At 34.6% G+C, this 27751-nt stretch overlaps 1 protein-coding gene across 1 annotated transcript in view; it reads left to right on the top strand.

Annotated features, from left to right (window-relative positions):
• The window catches only part of LOC135143087 (dual specificity testis-specific protein kinase 2), a 56697-nt gene that overhangs the window by 12334 nt on the left and 16612 nt on the right, over positions 1 to 27751 (top strand). The window contains exons 3-4 of the mRNA XM_064074937.1: positions 17039 to 17359; positions 24890 to 25403. Of these exons, the coding sequence (XP_063931007.1) occupies positions 17039 to 17359; positions 24890 to 25403 (835 nt within the window). The remainder of the gene's footprint in view (positions 1 to 17038; positions 17360 to 24889; positions 25404 to 27751) is intronic.

Below are 27751 nucleotides of genomic sequence, written 5' to 3'. Positions count from 1 at the left end.
GAGAAGCGAAAAATTGAGAAAATGGAAATTGAAAAGACAAAAATTATAAAATCGGAACAATGAAAAATCGAATATTTGTAAAAATAAAATAAAAAAACAGAAACTAAAAATTGCAGATCGAAAATTTGAAGAAATAAAAAATTAAATAATTGAAAAATTAAAAAAATTAAAACTTGAAATAATTCGAGAAGTTTTAAATCGAAAAATTCAAAATCGAAAAATTGAAGAACCAAAAAATGATAAATTGAAAATCACAAATAGAAAAATTGAAGAAACAAAAAACTGGAAAAATTGAAATTGACTAAATAAAAAATTATAAAATCGAAACATCGCAAAATGGGATGATAAAGAATTTATTTTCTTTGTTTTAATTTTTTATGTTAAACTCAAAACGAATAATTCCAAATCGAAAAATTGAAAGCTCGAAAAATCCAAATCAAAAATTTGCAAAATCCAAACATTGAAAAGTTCAAAAGTTGGAAAATTTAAATTTTAAAACTTGAAAAATTGAAGAAACGGAAAACTGAAAAAATTAAAATGGGAAAAACAAAAAATTATAAAATTGAAGCATCGAAAGAATTTATGTTCTTTAATTTTTTTTTTATATAAAACTGAAACGAAAAATTGCAAATCGAAAAATTGAAGGCTGGAGAAACTCAAATCAAAAATTTGCAAAATCTAAACATTGAAAAATTGAAAAATTGCAAATCGAAAAACTGAAGAAACAAAAAGAAAATGTAAAATTGAAGAATTGAAAAATTCAATAAAAAAACTTACGTCATTGTTTTTACTTTAAAGATGTTATCAGTAATCACAAATCGCAAAAAAAATATATATTTTTTGAAGAAGCGGGATTTATTGGGCTGCACTTCTAGAGTCCATCGACTATTTTTTGAACTAGATATGACGACATATCAAGTTTTGAAGTGAATAGTCACTGTGATAAAATAATAAAATTTCTATTGTATTCGAAGCTGAATTTTCACAGAACAAGATTGATCATTGTAGAAAATAACAGTACTTGTAGTCCGGATGTGCGCGTAGCGCACTACTAATAAAAAATGATATAAACTTCTTTCCTTCTTTCTAATATTACTAAAAAGAATAAAAATTAAAGAATACGTTTACATAGGTATAAAATTTTAAATACAAAAGATGATTTAAAATAGCAAAGTTTCATAAAAATAAAGCTTACCAATTTTAGGGTGCGGACTTGTTCCCGCCCTTTAACCTCGAAATTAATATTTTGAGACATTTTTGAGCAATTTGTCGAAACAATTTTCGTGTTTGTTTAACGTCTACATCACATTTCCATGTTGCCGTTTTTACTCGTACTTTGAAATTTAGAACGTTCTGGCAAACTTCAAGGTAAATAATTATTCCAGATCGCCAAACATTACAGCAGTAAATAACCTTTTAACTGCCTCTGGCAACAACATTACGTATTTTCCACATCTTCTCAAATAATACTTTCCTCCGCCTGTTTACACGCCGTTGTTTGTCTGAAAAACAGTGCAAAAATTACGTGCGACCCGAAATGACTCCAGCTTCCCCTCGCGACACACTTTCCAGGGGTTAAATGTCATTTAAAAGTCATTTCATCTGGTCGAAAGCCAGAAGTAGTTGGAATAGTTCTGCTTACCTACAAACAAACGTGCAAATTTTTTACCCACACAGTTTTAACCAGCTGGAAAGCTGCCAACATGAAATGAACCAGTGCACTTGCACCAACTTTCAGCTGAAAAATCAATGCTTACGTTAGGACATTGTTGTTGTCCTTTGCTCGGAAGGGGATGTTGGAGGTGTTGGTATTGTATGTCCCGGATTTGGGGAGAAAAGTCATATTTTCATTGGAAAATTCAGGATGACTCACGACGAAAATACCGAAATGTTTATCGCTCGACACAATTTGGTGCTATTTTGGGGTACGTGGGACGGGGTTCCAGAGGAAAGTGGAGAAAGTTCGCGTTCTGGTGTGGTATCCGATATGTGATGTGGACCGTCAAAAAATCGATTTGTGGCTAATTACCCGAAGTTAATTAATTGGCATTCGGAAAAAGAGACGATATATTTGATACTAATTATAATAATATTGACAGTACATGGGTCTTGGAAAACATATATTAGTTTCGTAGAAGTTGTTAGGTGACCACAACTAAATAACAGTATCATTATAAATGAGTCATGTTATAAAAATATGCACATTGTATTAGTTTATTGGCATCTATTTTTGACAAATTTGAAACAACCACTTAGTCGTATTCATTTGATTATGGTATTTTTTGCTAAAATTGCGTCAAATTATGTATAATCTTCAGAAACCACTTGATCAATTTCTGCATTTTATGCATCTCTACCACAAATTAAGTGTAAGTGGCAATAAATTCAAATATTTAAAGTTTGATTTCAGAAATAAATCAGGCAAAATGTTTCTAAAACCTGATAAGATTCGTTACGTAAACAAAATCGGTTAATATTTATAGTTTCAATGTGGTTCCAGGGACTACTTCGAGTGCTTTTCACGTGATGGGGAATTTTTTTTATAAATAGTAGACATCGGTGGAATAGATAAGTGTTTTCACAATTTTATATAACGATACTTACAAAGTAAATACTACCTTAATTGATGACATCAACTTTATGTATCTGGAAGTTGACGTTATCTAAAAAATACGAACTTTTATTAAAAAATATTAGTATTGAGTATTGGTGGTGCTTTAATAACACGTTGTCAGTTGTACAATTGTTTTCACAATTGGAAGTACACTTCAACAAATTCCGCTTCTTATATATTCATTTGTTATAACCTGTATACATTGAAACAAATTAAAACATATAGACAATACCATTAACCATGAAAGAAATTAAATTAGAGCCTATATATTTTTTGACACCCTAAATTTTTTTGTGTTTGTCCACGACGTCCAACTTTTTTTGAAATGACACCGTATGTATTTTTTTAGATGTATTGTAGAGCTTGCTTTTCTAAATTAAGGAATGTATCATACTTTAATCACTCATACTCCGCCACTTCTTCTGATTCGAACGCATTATGTTACAAAAACACGCTTAACTTCCAAAAATATAAATGCATTTTTTTTCAATAAAATTTTATCTGTACTATACAGATGTTCTAAAAAAAATAAAAGGTCAAATAGATTGCGATAACTTGGTTGAAAAAATTTTTTTTTTCTATTAGTTGTCCCATTTTTAAAGATACAATTTTTTATGGAAACATTTTGTGTTGCTCACAGAATTATCATCAAATAAAATAATGCCGACCATACACTTGTTTTCGCAGTAATAACTTTATTAATTAATTACAAGTCTACAAAAAATTAACGGACATCAAACAACAATAGTAACAAAGATTAAAGTAAATGTTCTTTTGCAATGTTCTTGAATCTTATCGATCACTTGGTGCGTTATAACTTATAATAAATACTTACCGCCAGCCATGTTGGCATTATCTAGACAAATCTCAACAGTTTAGATCTCAACAGTTTAGATTTGTCTCGATAATGTCAAAGTGGTTGGTGAAACGCGTTAACAAATATATTTTGTGTGTTTTCGGTGTTGTAGGGGTAAAGGTTATATGATATGTCGCAAGATTCTTAGACAAATTAATTAAACATTTTTTCAAAATTGGAGGCGCTGTATTTTGATACTAGAGACAAAACGATAAATTTTATTGAAGTTATTGTTGCTGTTGACGCATTCTGTCTTGCTAGATATTTTTCCACGTTAAATTTGGAACACCCTGTATATAATTTTATTTATCTCCATAACCATCAGTCCGGTGATAATTTTATAAGGAACATTTTTGTAGATAATACAGTTATCTAAATATAAATATGTTTTATTAATAACTTTTGGGCGTAGGACATTGATAAAAAATTATGGCTAAAGACTGAAATACTAGAAAATAAAAATTTCACTTGTAGTTTCAATCTTACAAAAAAAGACTTCCTAGCTTTTTTGTAGAGCATTTCTTAATAAACAATTTAACCTATTTACTTTTTTTATGCGGTTTATTTTTACTGATTTGTCAGCGTTGCCAAGGGAGGTAATTTTCGTGAATCATTTGGTTTATGAGTGTCTTAGAAACTGCAAACGAAAGCTGTGTGGCAAAAATAATTTAAACTCTAGAATAAAATTTTGTATAAAGCAAATCCAAAATTTATAAAAGATTATTGAAATTTTCATTTTCATTATATAAAAATCAAATCTTCTAGATTTGGAACGTTAAAATTCTTAAATAAAAAACCAAAAGTTTCATAATATTAAGTTTTATTTTTTTATTAAGTTACTTTCGGTCTCATTTCTTAGATAACTCTTACCATTTTTCCAGAATCAACCACTGAAATATTTAATATTTTTTGGATTTTTTAAACAAATTACATTTCAAACCGACTATTTCTAAAATCTTGCCCCCTCGACCTCAAAAACTGTATATTTTTGGAATCAGCACGTCAAAAACTACATCTCAGAGTTTTTCCAGGATTTTCGGACAACTTTTTCGAAATCAAAATTTCTCAATTTTGGAATTTTTCGACCACTTTCGAAACTTAACCAAAAACATTTTCTTCTTCATTTCGAGCTCTAAAAGTTGCTTTCAGTTGTTCGAGAACTCCTTTCCCGAATCTACATTTGAAATATGGCAGTTTTTTAAATTAAAAATTCGTCGGAAGCTGTTTCGACAGAACTTCCCTCGCACCTAAAGTACAGTGAATCATATCCAGCATTTTTGAGCTGAGTGTTTACTTTACACAATTTTGTGATGAGATCATCAACATTTGATTTAATCAATAAAATAAATTGATTTTTTTTTATCACCTGCATAAGGAAATCTAAAAAATATGAATGCAATGATAGCTCACAAGTAAAAACTCATGATTTGCACATTTCCGGTAGATTTAGGAATTTAAGTCGTTGCTATGGAAATATGTAAATTTCACAAGGTTTTACAAGATTAATAGGGGCAAAATCAGTTTTATCTTGACAAGTACTAGGTCCGCCAACCCGCCCCCTTTTTTCTCAAATAAGATGTCATTTGCCAAAATAAGACTTATGTTAGCAAGTACTAGCCCCGCCCACCCGCCCTTTATTTTCTCAGAGGGTAGTACTTCCCAGTACTTGCTAAGATAAGTCTTATTTTGGCAAATGACATATTCTCTGAGGAAATAAGGGCGGGCGGGCGGGGCTAGCACTTGCTCAGATAAGACTGAATTTGGCAAACGTAATACCTTCTGAGAAAATAGAGGGTGGGTGGGCGGGGCTAGTACTTGCTAAGATAAAACTGATTTTGGTAAATGACATATCCTCTGAGGAAATAGGGGGCGGGTGGGCGTTACTAGCACTTGCTAAGATTAAACTGATTTTGCCCCTATTAAACTTGTAAAAACTTGTTAAATTTAAAAGGTGTTAAATTGCAAATTTCCATAGTAACGAGTTAAATGCCTAAATCTCATTGGATGTTTATTTTTTTACTCAGTCATTAATTTTTTTGAGTCACCCTGTTTGAGCAATTCTAAAAAATATGAATGCAATGATAACTCACAAGTAAAAACTCTTTATATTTTGCACATTTCCGGTAAATTTAGTAATTTAACCCGTTACTATGGAAATTTCCAATTTAACACCTTTAAATTTTACAAGGTTTTACAAGATTAATAGGGACAAAATCAGTTGTCAGTCAAAGTACTAGGCCCGCCCACCCGCCCCCTATTTTTTCGAATGATTGTGGTTTGCCAAAACAAGACTTATGTTAGGAAGTACTATTATTTTATTTTGAATTTCAAATATTAAAACCTGTAAATAAATTTCAGATATTCAAAATAATACAATAAGATTAAATCCAACAATGAAAAAAATCTAAAACTTCAAAATTTCTAGCTGAAAAACAAGAGATCTAGAAAATTGCATTTTGCTGTAAAATTTAAAATTTAGATAAAGTACATACAGTATAATATTAAAAAAATCAAAGAAATTTTAAATATTTCAAGTCTATAAAAGAGTGTGGATTTTGGAAGTGAAACAGCCTTATATTAAGTATATACGTATTTCAAATTACGTAGGAAACCATAAATTCCAAAATTTGAGTTCAAACATATCTTACAATCTAAATTTATATAAAAAAACCTCATTTTCCACTGGATGGTACAAATTTTGTAGCTTTTTTCGTCTTGTCTGCTTTTTTGCGTTTGTCAGCTAATAATAATGAAACAATAAATACATAAACAATAAAAATTATGAGCATTACATAGAACAAAGTCCGTTCTTTCATTAAATTTTATAACCGATGTAATGATAGCAGTAATATTTAATTGCGTTCATAAAACCTGTAAACCTTTCTTTAAGTTACAAGTTTTTACTTCCACAGAAAAATGTATCCACCATTAAACAACATCCTATTGTTTTTTCCTTTCAGCCACTTACATAATATCCGAAACACCTCTGTTCTCTCCAAATATTAGATCTCGAAAGTGTATTGTTTTGCACTCGTCGGTGCATTTTTGTTGAAAGTGAAATTCCATCCTTTATCAATATCACTTAATGGCAGCTTTTTTTAACAATGGTATCATTTAAAGTGACGGCTTTTATCAGTCATCGGCGTCACATCGGAATTTGCAATAGTCCCTGTCATCTAAGTGATTACAACTGGCGCGAATAATTAGTAGGTAGGGGAGTCCGGAATCGAAAGTAACATTCTTCCAGTGCATTTTGCTGCATCAATGAGAACTTTTCTGTTACGTATGCTAATTTCGACGTGATTGTAGGTTTTTCGACGAGTTCCTTCCTAATCACAATCTTGATGGTAAAACGCATGATAACAGTGCATTTTCACTTTCTCTGTGATTAAATTTTGTAGAAACTCGCCAAATTGGTTTTTATCAGATTGTAGTAATTGTGTTTGCCGGCTGAATGTATATTTTAGACTTCCCAGTAGGTGATCGCTAGATAAACAATTAGGAACATGTGTTCGTTTTTTAAATTAGGTTTGATTTCGAGATAAGATTTCTTTGTTTGCCTTTCCGACGGCTTAGTTTGCACAACTGGCGGTTTCGTCATAGGTTTTCCTGTCATGTGACGCATTAAGAATGACGTCTTCAAGGAAAAAGTTGTTAAGAAAGTACTGGGTATGGGAAGATGTGTTTGCACACTCGTGGTAACGATAAAATGGGGACTAAAAGCTATTTTTGGAATCAAGGACAGGGATATCAACTCTAGCATGCAGTATGTTTTGATAAAAATTGTTTACTGGATAAGTAGTTGTTGTAAAGTTGTTTTGTTCCGAAGGTAAAAACAACTTAATGCTAATGTGAAAAATATTCAAAGTCGATAGTTTTTGACATAAATGTTGATAAAAAAAATAGCGACAATGCCTCCTTAATTCACATATTTTTGTTATTACAATATAATCGTGCGAAGATAAGCTTGGTGTTGAATAAAGAATTATTAAATCTTAAACAAATTGTTGCATAGCTGCAAAAGATTATCTAATTTAGTGTGAGATCTCTAAAATCGTACTCACCAAGGCTTGATTCTCAGAATTAATTTAAATGTTTTAAATTTGTTATAGGGGATGATTTAAATATTGCTCATTCTTCTAGAACTTTTGACGTCATTTTTTAATCACACCTGATATATAACAGATTTGTTTATCTGTGGTTTAATAATCAGCTGTTTTTTTTTTTGAGTGTTTAGGAGGGAAAAAAATCGCAGATCAAATTTTATAATCTACGTATCTAAAAAATTGGCCGAAGGTTATTTCAATTTCAAATCTCCCGCAACTATCTTCCTTCACTTGAATTTTTCAATTATATTTATTTTTTGTTTTTTCGGTTTTTCGAATTGCGATTTTTCAACTTTTTAAGTTTAAACTTCAAGTTTTTCAATGTTCGGATTTTATAATTTTTTTCTTTTTGCAATTTGAGTTTCTTCAGTTTTTCGATTTGGACTTATTTATTTTTTCTTGTTTCTTCAATTTTATGAATATTTCAGGTTTTAGATGTTCCAATTTTTCGTTTGCAATTTCAAGAGGTTTCAATTTTACAATTCCATAATTTTTCCATTTTTCAATTATTGGATTTTCCAATTTTTCGATTTTTAGTTTTTCAATTTATAAATATTTAATGTTTGAATTTTTCGATCTTTCGATGTGAAGTTTTTCGACTTTACAATTCCATAATTTTTCGATTTATTAATTTTTTTGATTTTTGGTTTTTCATTCTTTCAATTTTTCGTTTTTTTAAGTTCTTCGACTTGTAATTTTACGATTTTCTTCTTTATCGATTTTGCAATTTTTCTTTCTTGAACTTTTTCGATTTCACAATTTTTCTGTTTTTCAACTTTTCAAAAAATGAAAAAACGAAGGAACGGAAGATTAAAAATTCAGAAACCTAAATATTGAAAATTAAAAAATTCGGAAAATCGGATAACTGGAGATTAAAAAATTGCAAAATGTAAAAATTGAAAAAATGAGGGATTAAAAAATCAAAGATTGAAAATTTTTCGGTTATTCAGTTTTTCAATTGAATAAACGAAAAATGATAAAATTGAAAGAAACATTGAAAATATAAAGGAAATGAAAAAACGAAAAATTGTGATACAAAATCAAGGAAATGAAAATTTAAAAAATCGGGAAAATGAAAAATCAAGAACTTGAAAAATCGAAAAATTAAAAATTGCTGAAAAGCCGAAACAAAAAAAATAATATCGAAAAATTGAAAAATTTGAAAGTTGATAAATCGAAAAATTGAAAAATTTGAAAGGTGATAAATCGAAAAACTGAAAGAATTAAAGTTGAAACAACGAAAAATCACGGAAGAGAAAAGACGGAAACGAGACCCCACTTTTTTCGTCTCTAGTGGTCATGAAATGTCGAGAAAACATGAAAGTGGCAAGTCGCCCGGTGAACTCCTCTTACTATACTAAAAATTTTATAGTCTACGTAATATCTAAAAAATTGGCCGAAGTTTATTTCGATTTGAAATGCCACTTCTTTGGAAAATTATTAAAATTTTTATTATGTAAAATTTCTGAAAACCTCTATAAAATAAAAACCAGTGGCGTAAATAACATTCCCACAGCTTTCTTGACTTGAATTTTTAAATTTTTATTTTTTTTTGTTTTTTCGGTTTTTCGTTTTGCAATTTTCCAACTTTTCAAGTTTAAAATTTTCAATTTTTATTTATTTTTTATTATAAGATATTATAATTTTTTGTTTTTGCAATTTCAGTTTCTTCAATTTTCCGATTTGGAATTTTTCAGTTTTTCGATTTTCCGACTTTCGGACCTTTTTTTTGCAATTTCAGGAGTTTTCAATTTTATGATTTTAGAGTTTTTCCATTTTCCAATTATTCGATTTTTCAATTTTTCGATTTATTCGATTTTTCAATTTTTCGATTTATTCGATTTTTCAATTTTTCGATTTTTAAATTTTCCTTTTCTCAATATTTAATGTTTCAATTTTTTTTTGTTATCGTTTTTTGACTTAACAATTTTGACGATTACATAATTTTCCGATTTATGGATTTTTTTTAGCTTTTCAGTGTTTCAATTTGATTTCTCAATTTTTCTATTTTTCAACTTTTCGAATGAAAAAATGGAAAAATTGCGAAAATGGAAAATTGAGAAAATTTCTAACTTTTCGAATCAAAAAATGGAAAAATTGCGAAATTGTAACATTAACAAATCAAAAATGAAAAAATGAAAGAGAATAAAACACAAAAACTTTGACTTTGAAAAATATAAAAATTGGAAATCAAGAACTTGAAAAATTGAACAAACGAATAATTGAGAAGTCGAAATATTAAAGGTTGAGAAATTTAAAATTCGAAAAACTTCAAAATTGAAAAAACGAAATATGTATCGTTAATTGTAAAATTTAAATTATGAAAATTAAAAAATTTGGAAAATCGGAAAACTGGAAATTCAAACATTATAAAATTGAAAGAAACATTGAAAATATAAAAGTGAATAAACGCAAAAATTGTAATTCAAAATTGTGGTAGCTCAGCGGTTTATTGATAATAAGCAAACAATACAAAGCAAAATATGGGTATGGGTTATCGAAGTGGTGGCAATTCTCGTCGGGGATGGTGGCGGCTCCTGGGACTCAGAGCGTCGTAGGGGATGACGGCGGCGATGTATGTAGCACAGGGCACCTGGACAGTGCGACCCTGGAGATGACGACGTCGGCGATACGGCACAGGGGACCTAGAGAGTGCGACCCTGGAGATGACGACGTCGGCGATACGGCACAGGGGACCTAGAGAGTGCGACCCTGGAGATGACGACGTCGGCGATACGGCACAGGGGACCTGGACAGTGCGACCCTGGAGATGACGACGTCGGCGATGCGGCACAGGGGACCTAGAGAGTGCGACCCTGGAGATGACGACGTCGGCGATGCGGCACAGGGGACCTAGACAGTGCGACCCTGGAGATGACGTCGTAGAAGCGGCGCAGGGGGACCGTAAAACAGTGCAGCCCTGGTGAAGATCTCGAAGCGGCGCAGGGGACCGTAAAACAGTGCAGCCCTGGTGAAGATCTCGAAGCAGCGCAGGGGACCGTAACACAGTGCAGCCCTGGTAATAATATCGAAGCGGCGCAGGGGACCGTAACACAGTGCAGCCCTGGTGATCACCAGAAGGGGACCGAGACAGTGCAGCCCTTAAGGTGGAGATGGTGGAGTTCCATCTGCCTGGAAAGCGTCCGAGTTGCCCTTTTATAGGCAGGGTTGAGATGCGTGGGAGTACCTGCACAATGAAGTAACTTCAGGTGGGGTGCGTTCCAGTGGGGGGTGAGCTTGGTGGGGTTGATATCGGCGCTGCCGAGGACAGCGCCCTCGAAAGGGTACTAGCGGAGCGCTTTGAAAGCTCCGTTACAATCTCCCCCTCAGGACCATTAAGGCGTCCCGACTATGGTCCTGAACTTGCTTTCTGAGGCGGCCTCGTTTTCGTAGCGGGGCCACTGGCGCTGGCGTAGGTGTAGTGCTCCCGTGAAACGGAGTATGGTAGAAACCTAGGGATGCTTGGGGATGCTGTGCGTCGTATACCTTATAACTCGTAGGTCCTTGTGGGCGCCTAATGTAAGGCCTCTCGCGTTTAGGAGCAATTTGGGCGCTGACTCCTTTTCGAGCGTTGATTCGTGGATGGGTTACTACCAGTACTTGATCTCGGGGTTGGTACTCGTGTGCGGGTCTTCGCGACTGGACGGTGTATTTCCTTTCGGCGCTCGTGAACAAGCGGCTACCGTATTTTACAGGGAGTTCGTTGGTGGCCTCCCCCTGGAGTGGAGCTACTCCTCGTACGTAGCTGCTATCTGTCGTTAGCACAAAGGGTTTCCTCATCTTCCTCCGCCCTTTACGCCGGGACATCTTTTCTTTGCGGAAGGTCCGTCCTTTCTCTGCTGGAAGTTGCAAAGAGGAGAACGTGATGCGCGGAATTTCGGGGAATTTCTCATTCCCAATGGCGGAGTGGGCGTCAGCCCCCATGTATTCCATCGCGGAAAAATCTCGGGCTGGTGATGGTGCGGAGAAGGTCCGGATGTCATCGATTTGCATCGGTACGGTGAGTGGCGGTACCTGCATATCTCGGAGGATTTCTTGTGAGCGATCTATGGTGGGTTGCGCTCTAGAATTTATCCTCGCTGCACAGAGGTTTGTCCGTCGTGTCTCTGAATTGCAGTTTGGACAGTTCCGGCGGAAAACGCCGGGACGTTGGCATCCGTAACATCTAATGATCTCTTGGTCATTGGCCGGTCGTCGCTGATCCTGTGTTTTTCTCCTGCATTCTTGTGTCTCGTGGCCAAAGTTCTTACAGAAATCGCACCTGGGCCGTGGTCTTCGGTCGATTCTTGGGAATTCTTGCCGTCGGAATGTTTGGCCATTTTCTGGGGTTTCTGGTGCGTGGTTTCTAACTCTCGTTTCTCGCTCGTTCTCCTCAACGATTCGGGACTTATCGAGAAGTTCGGCGAAGGACCTGCAGTCGGACCTGGCGATTTTATCCCGAATATGGTATCTCAGCAGACCGTAGATTATGTCTAACTGCCATTCCTCGTCCAAGTCTCTCGTCATTTGTGCCAGTCGTTCTCGTTGGACGGTTATGAACTTATCGGTTGGCGTCTTTTCGTCCTGGGGATTATTAAAAATGTCCAAAAAAAGGCGATGGTTAGGTCGCCTGGGGGCAAAAGCTTCTCGTAGAAGTTCCGTAGCTTCTCTCCATGTGTATACCTGATTTTTCACACCATTCCACCACTGGTTGGCTTCTCCAGTCAGTAGTAGGGGTAAGCCGGCTATGGCGTCCTCGTCCGTGATATTTTCCATATCCTTGTATAAAGTCGCAGCCGTAAGAAATTCCGTTACAGCAGCGTGGGCGCGCTTTCCGTCAAAACGGGCCTGGCAGTGGGTAAAGTGGCGGTTCCTGACCACTTGCGGTTGCGGGACAACTTGTACCCTATCCAAGAGCTGCTGGAACTGCTCCGGTGTCATTTGTATAGCCGCCATTGTGGAGTTACGGGGACTTCTTCGGACTGGGAGTGATGCCGTTCTTTTCTGTCGTGGAATCTTGCCTTCTTCGAGCCGCGACGTTGGGCGATAGATTTGTAGAATGTTGCCTTCTTCGAGCCACTAAGTTGGGCGCCAGTTTGTGGTAGCTCAGCGGTTTATTGATAATAAGCAAACAATACAAAGCAAAATATGGGTATGGGTTATCGAAGTGGTGGCAATTCTCGTCGGGGATGGTGGCGGCTCCTGGGACTCAGAGCGTCGTAGGGGATGACGGCGGCGATGTATGTAGCACAGGGCACCTGGACAGTGCGACCCTGGAGATGACGACGTCGGCGATACGGCACAGGGGACCTAGAGAGTGCGACCCTGGAGATGACGACGTCGGCGATACGGCACAGGGGACCTAGAGAGTGCGACCCTGGAGATGACGACGTCGGCGATACGGCACAGGGGACCTGGACAGTGCGACCCTGGAGATGACGACGTCGGCGATGCGGCACAGGGGACCTAGAGAGTGCGACCCTGGAGATGACGACGTCGGCGATGCGGCACAGGGGACCTAGACAGTGCGACCCTGGAGATGACGTCGTAGAAGCGGCGCAGGGGGACCGTAAAACAGTGCAGCCCTGGTGAAGATCTCGAAGCGGCGCAGGGGACCGTAAAACAGTGCAGCCCTGGTGAAGATCTCGAAGCAGCGCAGGGGACCGTAACACAGTGCAGCCCTGGTAATAATATCGAAGCGGCGCAGGGGACCGTAACACAGTGCAGCCCTGGTGATCACCAGAAGGGGACCGAGACAGTGCAGCCCTTAAGGTGGAGATGGTGGAGTTCCATCTGCCTGGAAAGCGTCCGAGTTGCCCTTTTATAGGCAGGGTTGAGATGCGTGGGAGTACCTGCACAATGAAGTAACTTCAGGTGGGGTGCGTTCCAGTGGGGGGTGAGCTTGGTGGGGTTGATATCGGCGCTGCCGAGGACAGCGCCCTCGAAAGGGTACTAGCGGAGCGCTTTGAAAGCTCCGTTACAAAATGAAAATGAAAAATCGGGAAAATGAAAAATAAAAATCAAAAACTAAATAAAAATTCAGGAAACGAAAAATTAAAATTGAGAAACTGAAAAATTAAAAAATTTGAAAGGTCGAGAAATTGAAAAATTGAAAAAAATTAATTTGAAAAAACGAAAATTTACGGAACAGGAAAGGCGGAAGGGGAGACTTTATTTTTCGGACTCTCGAGGTCATGAAACGTCGAGAAAACATGAAAGTGACAGTGGCCCGTTAAAATCTAAAAATTGGAAATCGACAACTTGAAAAGCTGAAGGAACGAAAAATTGAAAAGCCGAAAGATAAAAATTGAGAAACTTAAAAATCGAAATTGTAAATCTAAATACTGAAAATAAAGAATTCGGAATATCATATAACTGGAAATTCAAAATTGCAAAATTGAAAAATTAAAAAAATTGGAAAAGCCAGAAATTGAAAAATCAAAGATTGAAAAATTTTCCGTTATTTATTTTGCATTGAATAAATAAAATTTTTCGTTGAATAAACGAAAAATTATAAAATTGAAAAGAACATTGAAAATACATACGAAATGAAAAAAAGAAAAATGGAAAAATTAAAAATTTAGAAACTGAAAAGTCCAAACTAAAAAAATTATAATATCGAAAAATTTGAAAGTTGATAAATGGAAAAATTGAAAGAATTAAAGTTGAAACAACGAAAAATTACGGAAGAGAAAAGACGGAAACGGGACACTTTTTTCGTCTCTAGTGGTCATGAAATGTGGAGAAAACAATAAAGTGGCAAGTCGCCCGGTGAACTCGCTTACTATACTACAAATTTCATAATCTACATATCTAAAAAATTGGCCGAAGATTATTTCGATTTTAAATGCCATTTTTTTTAATTACTAAAATTTGTGCGATTCTTGTTTTCTGAAAACCTCTATAAAGTAAGAACCAGTGGCGTAAATAACATTCCCACAGCTTTCTTGACTTGAATTTTACATTTTTTTTTGTTTTTTTGGGTTTTTCGATTTGCAATTTTTCAACTTTTCAAGTTTAAATTTTTCAGTTTCTTCAATTTTTCGATTTGAAATTTTTCATTTTTTCTTGTTCAATTATATGACATGCAACTCTTCGAGTTTTCATTTTAAAATTCTTCAGTTTTTTGATTTTCCATCTTTTGGATGTTACAGTTTTTGGATGTTTCAGGAGTTTTCAATTTAAACATCTTAGTATGTTTCCATTTTTCAATCATTGAATTTAATTTTTTTTACTTATTCGTTTTTTCAATTTTTCGATTTTTAATTTTTCAATTTCTCAATATTTAATGTTTCAACTTTTCGATCTTGTTACAGGTTTTTAACTTTCAAATTATTCCGATTCTATAATTTTTCGATTTTACAATTTTTGGGTCTTCCAATTTTTCGGTTCGATTCGTTTTTTCTTCATTCTAATTTTTTGATTTATGAATTTTTTGGATTTTTAAGTTTTTGCTTTTTAGTTTTTCAATGTTTCAATTTTTCTTCGATTTACGATTTTTCCATTTTCTGCTGTTTTGATTTTGCAATTTTTCAGTTTTTTGATTTCTCAATTTTTTATTTTTCAACTTTCCGAATCAAAAATTGGAAGAATTGAGAAATTGTGATACTGAAAAATCAAAAATGAAAAAACGAAAAAGAATAAAATGAAAACTTTGAAAAATCTAAAAATTGGAAATCAAGGACTTGGATAATTGAACAAACAAAAATTGAAAAGTCGAAAGATTAAAAATTGAATTAAAAAAACGAAATATGTATTGTTTAATTGTAAAATCTAAATACTGGAAATTCAAAAATTGCAAAACTGAAAAATTTAATAACTGCAGAATGAAAGATTGAATATTTTTCGCATATTCAGTTTTTCAATTGTTGTTGAATAAACGAAAAATTGTAAAATTGAAAGAAACATTGAAAATTAAAGGAAATGAAAAACCGAAAAATTGTGATACAAAATCAAGAAAATGAAAACGAAAAAATCGGAAAAATGAAAAATAAAAATCAAGAATTAAATAAAAATTGAGGAAACGAAAAATTGAAAAATCGAAAAATCAAAAATTGAGAAGCTGAAAAATTGAAAAAATTTTGAAAGTCGAGAAATTGAAGAATTAAAAAAAGTTGAAAAAACGAAAAATTACGGAACAGGAAAGATGGAATCAGACATCTATTTTTTCGTACTCTAGAGGTCTTGAAACGTCGAGAAAACATGAAACTACAAGTCGACCGATGGACTCGATTACTATACTTTCTTAGTTTACGCTTACGAAGTAAAAATTAGATTTGTTGAATTTGCTTCAGAGACGAGGAAGGTTCTTTTTAAATTACTTTAGTCCAGTTTTTCAGTAGTGAGTGACCGACAAGTCCACACATTTTCTTTGACACAGATATAAAATTATTTATAGGTGGTAATCAAATACAGAGAAATGAATATCTGCATGCATGTAAATAAAGTAGTAACGAGAAGAATACGCTCATTTCTCTTCCTGTAATGCATTAAAATTCTGAATTAATTAGAAAATAAAAAACTGTGTGCAATCAGTCGTTTCGAATTACATCATACAGAGTGTTCCGTCTCTACAGGACGATAAAATTATTTAAAACTACTGCTTTAATAGAAAATGGGTTATACAATCACAAAATTTAGGTATAGCTCTCAAAATTATTATAATTGTCCCTTAGCTTAGGAAGTATATAATTGATATCCTTTTTAAAATGTGAGCTTTGATGTTTCTATGAAAGAGAGAATTTGATGGAAAAATTTAAACTTATTACTCGCGGAAATAGTCAGGATGCTAGATAGAACATAAGCATGTTAAAATGGTATGAAAGATGAGAAAGTTACCTAATAAAAAAAGCAGGCAACTTGAGGCAGTGTGATAAAAAATAAATTATGTAGTAAATTTAGAGAAAAAAAAAGTCGAATTACTACCACGTCGACTAATGAGACGAAATTTTTGAATCCAAATTGTCTTCAAGGTTGTTTACATTTTTGAACGTATTTCTTCGAGATATTTTTGGCAAATGAAAATCCGGCTCCCAAACAATGTCATTGACCGTTTTCGCTTTAATTTGAACCATTGAACGATGAAAGTTCAAATATTTTAATTAAATTACGTGACGACAACCACAATTTTGTCTTTTTTGTGAAATCCATTGAACGCCTAACAAGAAACTGTATATCGTTATAAGCAATAGAGTGAAATCGCCCATTAATTTTTGCAGAAATAATTGTATCATAAACGACTTCGACGCAACCCATCACAGTTTGCGCGAAAACCCCATTTCTTTCCTTCCACAAACACGAATTCCAGAGCAGATCGCGAACTTCTCTTTCGCGTCCGCGGCACCAAATTTACTTTCATATGCTACACATACACCTGAAGCCGAATTCTTTCTCCCGGTGAAAATCCCCTTCTAACCATTCCGCTCGCGATAATTTGTATTCCATCGAGCGTGCCATCCGACTTCCATTGTTTTGTTTTTTCAGGTGACCCACCGAGTAACAGGCCAAGTGATGGTACTAAAAATGAACCTGTTGCGCTCGAACCGCCGCAACATGCTGAAGGAGGTGCAGCTGATGAACAAATTGTCCCATCCAAACATCCTCAACCTGATGGGAGTATGCGTCCACGAAGGCCAACTCCACGCTCTCACCGAGTACATCAACGGCGGCTCCTTGGAGCAGCTCGTCCAAAACAGGAGCGTGGATTTGCCCCAGCCGACGAGGGTCTCGCTAGCCAGGGACATTTCCTACGGGATGAGTTACCTTCATTCCAAGGACGTCTTTCACAGGGACTTAACAAGTAAAGTAAGTGAGGAACGGTGCTTGGAATCGCACCGGTAAGAGATGAATTAAGAACTGTTTTTTCGTACTGTTAGTTCACCTGAGCGAGAGCGGAGAGAGCGGGAGGATGAGAGTGATTCGAGTGCACTTGTGACACAAAGTTTGTGTTATTGAAAAAATAACAGCGCTGGGTTAAAAAAAAAACCTCCACCTCGCTTGTGTGGCATTCTTTCGGTTGTTTCCTTTAAATGAAAAAAAAAGAAGTTGAATCATATTTTGCATTTTAATATTAAAACCAAGAATTTCCTTCAGATTGTCTTTGAATTTGTTTCGAAATAAATTTCTACCTTTGTTTTACGTATAAATTCGGTTTTCTTTGTTTGCCACCATTGGGATTTGAAAACGATAAGATGTCTCAACTCCGTTAAATCAGAAACGTTGCACTTATTATTTAATCGTTTACTCATTTTTATATTAATAATGTTTATCACAAAATTTTTACCATTACAATAGTTTAAATGTAATGTGAAACACGTTCGGCAGTTTTATTCTTACCGTATCGAACTTCAGACTATTTTTGCCTGATATTTTGCGTTAAAACTCGTTTAATTTATTTTTTCAAAATTTCCATCTACTTGTAAAAAATCCTTCGTTATGTATTCTCTAATCATAAAAAGTTCGTTCATTTTCCAACCTGTGATTCATTTAATCATGACAACCTTTCCTTGGTATCATCTCTACGGATGGGATATTCTTAAAATCTGTCGAGAAATCTTCCTAGACCATGAAACTAGTTTACGTTTTCAGAGTATTGTTTTTGAATGAAATGTTCCAGAACTATCTGGATTCTTCATAAACTGTCTTCTCTCTTTAATATCAGTTCTTACTTTGAAGTTTTCGTGTTATCTTTTGTTGTCGTTGGCAAGTCTGAAATTTTTTCATATTTTTCTACGTTCTTTATTGAGAGTGGACCTACTCTACTATCAAAGCTTTCCAATCTTTATTGAGTTGAAATGTTTCTGTCTCTGTTTGTTCTCAGATGAAAAACTTCTACACTATTGCCTTCAGATCTTTGAATGTTCTAAAATTTAATAAAAATTTTCAATTTTCCAATTTTCTTTTTTTAATGTTGTACCTATTTAGACTTTCTGTTCACAAGGATAACGTTCCTTCTTAGTAGAATATGTCATAGTTTTCTTAAAACTTTGTCCATGTTCCGGTTTTTTGAACTTCCAGAGTTCTAGAACTTTCTTGAAACGTTGTCCCTTACTTTCTTTCCTCCACTTCAATCACGTACTGAAGCAGAAATTTGTCCATATATCTTCTTTCAAAGTACATAGTGAGAATCGAAATTCTTCTGTTTTTTCTCATCCAAATAGAATTTTTTTAGAACCAATTATTTTCTCTATTCTTCTTCAAATCCGCTAATTTTACGTTTTCTACTCCCACTGATTCTAACAATTTGACTTCTGACTGGTGGACTTTCCAAAAATTCCAGAAACTTAACAACTTTACATTTAATACACCAATAAAGAGTACCTTTGCTCTTAAACGTCGTTCTTTTTCTTTGTTTGGGCCTACTGCACTGCCTATTACTGTGCTTTTTAAATTTCTGAAGCACTGATCTCTTCTTGAGTGCCGATCATCACCAGAACTTCCTCGACTCTACCCTTTCGGACGTAGGTAGATTAACGTTCGCTTGCATGAACCGTCGTCATTGGTTATGCATATATAGGGCGATGCAAAAAAGGTGCACAAACTCAACTATACATTATTAAGTTCACAAGTCTTAAGTTCAATAAAAATTATTAAAAAATTCCTTAATCAATTTGACGTTCACTTACAGAAATAAAATATCGAAATAAGTCTTCCGTTTCCGTCTGTCTGTCTTGTCAACTGTCTGTCTGGATTATTACTAGACAGATAAATTTCGAAAGTAATGAGTAGAGTCCGGAATTTTATGCACGAAATTTGGCCAAAATTTTATGCAGAAAAAATAAGAAAATATGGTTTAATTTTATGAAAATATGCAAAATTTTTATAAAAATACGCACACATTTTGTACTTTTTTTTATTGAGTATACAATAAATTGGTAGTGTATCCACAAGTCTAATAGGTTTAATTTAAAGCAGTATTGTGCCATATTCTAAAAACTTTATTTTACAAAAAGAAACACAACTAAATAACAATTATTTGTAAAAAACGAGTACAGTGATACATCAAAAAACACTTGAATGTCTACATTAATGTTATAACTTGCAATTATATGTTTCTCAATGTTTTCAATTAAAAAATTACGTCGTCTATCAGACAAAATTTGTTTATAGGTAGAGAAACTCCTCTCTACATTCACTGATGTAATGGGTGCATACTTACGAGCGCTAATTAAATTTGGTTCTGTGTTAATCTCACTACTAGAATCTCCATTATGTATTTTAGCTACTTTTGATAACAAACTATAACCTTGATTCTTTTCTAGTACTTCCTTAAACTTTTTATTTATAAGTTGTCCTATTTTTCCCTTTACTTTTTTAATGCTTGTTTGGAATTATATTATATTCAACAGAAATAAAATCGTTAGAATGAGAACAGTGTCGGTGGGCGGGGCTAGTACCTGCTAAAATAAGAACGATTTTGGCAAATGACATGCCTTCTAATAAAAGAGAGGGTGGGTGGGCGGGGTTAGTCCCTTTTAAAATAACACCGATTTTGGCAAATGTAACTTCCAGCATTTTTCCAGAATCACCAATTGAAATGTGGCAACTTTTAAGATTATTAAAAAAAATTAAATTTCAAACCGGATATTTCCAAAATCTCGCCCCAGTATCATAAACACGCTACATTTTTCCAATTGGCATGTCAAAATGTATATCTCAGAATTGTTTGGGATTTTTTAAGCAACTTTTTTAAAAACTCACTTTTTCAATACACTCCATTTTGAAATTTTTGATTGTTTTTGACAATTTTCGAAATTTAACCAAAGACATTGTCTTGTAGATTTCGACATATAGAAGTTAAAAATGCTGACACTTGCAAAAAGTTCGCGTTATGTTTTGAAAATCTAAAAATTGTCAAAATATGCAAAAGATACGAAAATATGTGAAAAATCTTGATTAATGCAAAATTGTAAAATTTAATATACGTCAATCAATTCATATTTACCTAATTCGCATAGATCCGAAAGCATTTAGTTGTAGTATGGACAGCCATCAATATGCAAATCTCATAAATTCCGGACCTTACTAATGAACCAATTGTCAAATTTTGTATATATTTTAGGAATTTCATGTAGATGGTAAAACGTTAACCTAAATAGATCTAATCATTGTCACTAACAACGTGATCACATTCTCTCAAAATTTTGTACAATAAACAAAATTAAATTTCATAAAATAGTATACCCCCACACTTGTGCTTTATGAGTCCGCCCTCTTGTTTTTTTGTCGTTGTCGTGCAGTATGGAGGTCTGGTTTGTAAATGAAAGGTTAGTGGTTCGAACCGACAGCATATCTAATTTTTTTTTATCAAATCGAGAACGCTTCACCCCATTTTCTCCAAAATATGTATAAGAATGCAGAAGTGTCGTGCCCGTCCATATTTAATAATGATAATAATAATAATAAAAAGAGTGCCTCGACACAGGGACGCACGGATGGAGTTTTAACTCTGCGTTGTCAATTTAGTTAAATTAAACACGTATACCTGGCGAAGTCATTAATTTTCTCTTAAAAAATAATAAAAACCAAAAATATGTGGGCTTTGTATTTTTTGACAAAATGATGATGATTGGGTTAATTCAAGTAAATATCCATGTATTGTCAATTGTTGTTTATTATAAAATATACTTTTTTTATTTATTTATCATAGAAATATCATAATTAATTATTATAATAATAGACAGCATTTTACTAATTACGTTTTCGTTAATTGTATTTATGGAATAAGTGGCGATTAAATTCAGTGATTATCACCCGGCGATCCAGCGCGTCGTGATTACATTTGTTCAGACTGGTGTCGGTGCCGGTGTCGAACTCGGTCGGTGTTGAACTAGACATCCTATTCCGGCGCGCGTCGCATACGTGTTCTATAATACGAAAAAAAAAGGAATTAAAACTCCAAAAACAAGCATCATATTAACATCTCCTTCCCCAAAATAATATTTTTACTGCATTGTAACTTAATTAATCGTCTCACTTGTCACTCGAAGTTAAGCATGTTATTAAGTATTACTGAGAGGACATTTTTTCCCGTTGATTATCTGCATATTTTATATTAAGCCCCCCCCCCCCCCCCCCCCCCCCCCCCCAATGCCCCTCACGGCGAGGGGCTGCGGGGTTTTGATCGCAAAATCAATTTTATAATAAGAAGGATTTGTAGGACTGTGTTACAAGCGCGAGGGAAATAAACTTCGACCAATTTTCAATTTTTTCGAGACATAAAAATGAAGAAAACGATCAATAAAAGACGATATTTCAAAAATTACATATTTTGAATAATGAAAGCCAAATCGATTTCATATACCCAACACAAAATGTGTAGTGATTTAAACTATGGTCAAATGTTGAAAATTTTAAGGTATATTCCTTTTACATTTTGACCCAGAATTCTTCAGATTATTTTTTCTTTGCTGAACAAACAATTCTCTGCAACGTGTTGTAGAGTTGGTGCGCCTTTGCTGAATCACTCTGTATTTGTGAGCTATATTAAATCCGTCAGACAGTTGTATATTTTATATTTTGCCTTTTTTTTTCTTAATATACATAGTATTTTTTGGACAACACGGTACTCAAAAACATGTTTTTGATTTTTTGTGAAGAAATAAGTATTTTGCAGTTAAGTTCCGCTCTCTTGATTCACGGCGAATAAAAAAAATCATCACAATCGAGATAGGGCGGGTGGGCGGGTGGGCGGGCTTACATGTTGTCTTTTTGTTTTAATGTGTGTAGACTTCTTTTCACATCAGGAAACTTAAAACATGTTTAAAATGGAAAATCTGTATAAAGAAATATCGATTCGTCACAATTGAGAATTGGGATCGGGGTGGGTATGGGTGGGGCCTAATCTTTGGCTTTATTTTTTTCTTAATATACGTAGTATTCTTTGAACAACACGACACTCAAAACCATGTTTTTAATTACTCGTAAAAAAGTAAGGATTTTGCAGTCAAGCCCCGCCTTCTTGGCTCACGACGAATATAAAAAAATCATCACAATTGAGACAGGGTGGGTGGGCGGGGCTACATTTTTCCTTTTTTTCTTAATATGTGTAAACTTATTTCGACAACAAGAAACGTAAAACATGTCTAAAATGGTAAATTTTTGTGGTAATCAACTTAAATCGTCCACTTTTTTTTATAAATGTAGTAGTGATCACATGAAAGTCGCATGAACGACCTGCGCTGAAGCCCTATTGTGTTGTGTCCGGCTTCATGACGTGTGTTTTCTAACCAAGTGGAACGATGGATTCACTTTTATTACATCTTCAAAACCATGTTCTTTCCAAGTCTTGTTTCTTGTTTTTCAAACATCCTCTACTCATACTCCATTTTCTTTCTTTTTTTGGAAAATCTATATTTAGAGTGCCTAATATACAGGTGTCTCAGATAAAATTCCGCAGCCTAATATATTGAGAATGGATATGGTATCGTTAGTTGATCGGTAATTAAAATCGGCGTGGATAAAACTCAACAGTTTATTTCTCAGTAACTCAAATTTACAAGACTAATTGCACAGCGATTATGTACAAAATAATTCCGGCGCAACTTGACTGGATTCTCTCTTCACTGAATTGACGGAATAATTCGTTCCCGAGGTGGTCTCTATTTAAACCCACACGTTCCTCTGGATGGTTCTGAATTTCAGCAGTGTTTTACGTAATTAATTATGTGTTAAATCCGTTAAAAAAGATATACATTGCAAATTGCAGCCTAAACAATCAAGGCTAAAACACTGGCGTTTACAGAATTTCAATATTTCTATTCGTTTTTAAGTTGTAAGACTCCGGAGTTTTATGTGGGATACCTGTATACGTCATATTTGCAGTGTACTGAATTAAGCTTTCCCCTTCGAGCTAAAAACAACAGCGTTTACGAAATTTCAATATCGCTATCCGTTATATAAGGCGTCGGAGTTCCATTTGGGACACCTGTATACAGGATGTTGAAAAAATGGCGCACCAAATCAACGGTAGATTATTAAATGCACAAGTCTAAGTTTGAAAAAAATCGCTAAAAAATTCCTTACGTCAATTTAACGTTCATTTACAGAAAAATGTCGGTTTGGACCTATCTAAACTCTAAAAATTAGCCACACTTTTCCAGTTCATCCTAAACAATTTTTAAGTTTTTTGTTATATTATAAAATGAAGAAAACTGTGGATGAAAACAAGATATGTACCTCCAAAATTATTTTGAATACTGGGAGTCTAATTGATTTCATGTATGCAACACTAAGTAGTGGTGAATTAGAATATGGTGAAATATTGAAAATAAAACTTAAATTTTGAAGGGCTATATTTTCTACATTTGGGCCCAAGAATTTTATCATTTTTTTTTTTGTTCTATGAACAGACCTCAACAACGTGTCATAAGAGTGGGTACGCCATTTTTTCAGCACCCTGTATAATCGTGGACGAACCTAGGTAGTTTATATGTTATAATCAGACTTCGGCGTAGCGGAAGTGATGCTCATTGCCGTCCTATCACCAGCGCTATTGCAGTCGTGGCCTACAACTTCGGGAATTAATAACAATTACTACTTTTTCTAGGTTTTCCTCAGTTATACGAGTTCTCCTAGATGTTAAAATGCTTTAAAAATTAAAAATGACTGTTCAACATCACAATTTTCGTGATGATCTTGATCAGATAAACCCTGAAACTGAGGTTGAGACTGCACAGTCGGCCAGCCAAATTTCTCGTCTAACGTCACGCCGTCGTTTTTAATCTTTGTCTAATTGATTCCCCATCACTTCGGCTGTGCCTAACTGTGGTCATAATATACATATATAAAATTAATTTATCCACCAGCAACATTGAGTAACTAATGGGTTGCCGTGATTACGGTATTGTTACTTTACCGCACTCCGTAGTGAGTGGGAAAAGTTAGTTTCTCGTATTCATTCCCTAAAACAAATAAATATCTTTTCATGTATGTATTGAAAAAAATCCCATAAACGTAAATAAAATTTTGTGCATAGTACGTGGGTTAATATTATCTTTCACGATTGGCTAGAGTGGTCGGCTAGCGTCTACTTGTGATCAAATTTCACACTCATGGATAATAACCCTCTTATACCACCGGTAACGTAAATAACTATTATTCCATTGAGGCAATGACAGTTATTACCATAAGTGTGCAGTAATGACACTTAATTACCGCACTGCCTTGGTAATACACATTGTTCTATCGATACGTCTTACATTTGAACTATGAAATTAAGGAAAATGTGGAATTAACTGAATTAGTGAATATTATTATTATTCAAAGATAAGTTGCATATGCAACATGTACGCTAATATTATTGTCGTACATTGCTATTAACCACATTTCTTCCAGAACGTCCTCATCAAACGCCTGGAATCCGGCGATCTCCAGGCCGTCGTCGGCGATTTCGGCCTCGCGAGCACCTTCCCCGACGGCAAAACCAAGCTATGTACGGTAGGATCGCCGTACTGGATGTCCCCCGAGTGCCTGAAAGGTCAATACTACGACCAACAAAGTGATGTTTTTAGTTACGGAATAGTATTATGCGAACTGATAGCACGCGTAGAAGCCGATCCGGACCAATTGCCCAGGACTGACAATTTTGGTCTCGATTACCTAGCGTTTACCGAAATGTGTGGACAGAACGTTGTACCTGAATTTTTGAACCTGGCGTTTCGATGCTGCACCATCACTCCAAGCAGTCGACCGACATTCAATGAGATCGTCCACATATTGACCGACATCCTGGCCGATCTGCAGCATGCCGCCGACCGGGAGCAGGCGAAGCTGGCGAGCTGCGCGGCCAAGAGCGAGGAGCAGTTGCCGATGCTCTCGGTGCAGGCGTCTGCACCGCAACACAGAAAGAGTGAGTATTTGGGGATGGTGGTTTATGGCCTTTACGTGCGGAGAGCTATTCGTTGAATTGAATAATATATAGTTTCGTATCTTGTTGACATTGTGTAGTTTCTAGAAAATGAAAAAGTAGGTGCTCCGTTTCTGTACATGTAGAGTTATTTAGACAGATTTTGTTCTACTTGGATATAAATTGTAACATACAATTTTGAGCCAAAAGAGAAGGGAGAAAAGGAGAACACGAAATTTTTGCGCCACCAATTACACAATTGTCACAGTGGTAAAGTGTATAAATTACACAAAATGTAGAAACAGTCTGAGTTGGTAGTTGGCCAAACTCGATTCAAATCATAGCAGACATCTACCATAATTTATTCACTTTATGGTTTTCTTGGAAACGAAATGAAAAATTCTAAACCTTGCTTTTGCCTAATGCTCGCATTTTACAAGAAATTTTTTTTACATAGTCACGCAAATATCCCACCAATGAAAAGTATTAGCATAAACTAGCTTTATAAATAATGACCAGTATTTTTTTTCTGATGTAAATATGAAACCTCCGCAATACACCATTCACGAAATGTCACCCTTAAATATCCCTGGAAAATAACAACCTGTCTGCGTAAACTGGCAACTCGAGCTACAAACTCGAACATCTCAAATAACCGTATTTCAAAGGAATCCTGGCATTCGTCGGCTTTGAATGTGGCACAATTTACATAAAAAACATAATTTGCACTATTGATGGGCCTGCAGTGATTTTCTGCGCAATAACGAACGAGCGTTAAGATTTTTTTTTGTGATAGTGGCACGACAGCAATAAACTTTGATGAATATAAAACTAATGGAGACTTCGCCAATTACAGTTCTACACAGGAAACATTAAGTTGATAATTTTGAAAAATTAACCACGATTTCGATTTAGTGTCATTTGCATGTGCAATAATTCATAGTAACGTGCATGCATATGGTGAGGTTTTATTGCTTTGAACTTTGTATGCACTTTTAAAAGCTTGCGGATATTGTATGCAACGAATCTTGATTTATTTCCTCGTTGCTGTGTGTGCTTCATAGTAAAAGCTCAATTTATGACGCGAAATACTATCCTCGAGGAATTTCAACCCCGTTTTATGGATTGTCTATATTCTGAAAAAAGTTAATGTATATTTAAAAACAACGTAAAGATAACTTAATTGTCAAAAGCCAAAGGTGTGTGTGATTTGGTTACTAAGTAATGACTGAGATAAAAATTCTTATCTTTTTTGTTTTCGCTGTCTTACGAGAACTTGACGTGCATATTGTAAATTTTCTGTCTTAATATCCCGTAGTAATTTTATTATCAGAGTTAATAACCCAAGAGCACTGATAATTAAGAAATAATTTTATTACAGATTCGAAGGTTCGTTGCTGGGTTACACCCCGACGCCTAAAGGGCAATTTCCAGTTCAAACTAAATTATTTATGAAAAAAGATTGATGAAAGTACAGCTGAATCCTCCCATTATTATATTATATTCATGGCGACATTTTTTTGCAATAACTCGTAGCTTTCGATACATTTTAAGCGGTTAAAGTTGGCACAATCGACTGCCTAATTTTGCTACTTTCAGTATTTCTGCATTTTCTTCCACAGTTTTGTTAATTATTTACATCATCAAACTGTGAAAGCGAGATTTAAAGAAACCATTAATTAATTTTAACACCGTCACGTATATTTTACATGGTAATTTTAAACGATCGGGCGATAACTATTCAAAAATCTCTCGGATAAATATTATCTTAATTGGTTAATTTAACTCACATTATTAAAAGTAGATCGATTTGAATGCATTTTTGTTTAAGAAAAAAAATCAGGTTAATGCTTGTGTACATAAGAAATCGCGAAACAAAAATTAGTTATAGTAACGTTATTAAGCTTGTTTTATGATCGAGTAACAAGCTCAACAACCAATAACAATGCGCAGCGGCATACCCAGACAGAAATCATGCTGCTAAAATGTATTTAATCGAATAAGTGACCCACATACTCCAGATATAGCGGGATAATCCTAGTACAGGGCTACATGATCTAGTAATTGAGATAAATTAAATAAATAATAAAGAAAAACGATTTCATTGAGAAACAAACAAAATTATAGGACTTAAAGTTTGTTCCTATTTAGCCTTGTTTTTGTTGTTGTAGTTCTCATCAAGAGACAGTTGTAACTTTTTTTAGTTTTCGTGTATTTTCTATAACCTTACTACAGAATTTTTATTGGTTTGAACAGTCAAGGCCATTTCATGCACAAATAGACCGTGATTTATTTCTGATTTCCGCAGAAATTAATTTTATTCTTGGCAGCCCTAGATTTAATTCAAAAAT

This window comes from Zophobas morio, unplaced genomic scaffold (assembly GCF_036711695.1).
Source record: "Zophobas morio isolate AGI-343-1 ecotype UQ-CSIRO unplaced genomic scaffold, CSIRO_AGI_Zmor_V1 ptg000004l, whole genome shotgun sequence".
Lineage (NCBI taxonomy): Eukaryota > Metazoa > Arthropoda > Insecta > Coleoptera > Tenebrionidae > Zophobas > Zophobas morio.
The sequence above is the reverse complement of the archived record's forward strand: the minus strand, read 5'-3'. Positions and strand labels throughout refer to the sequence as shown.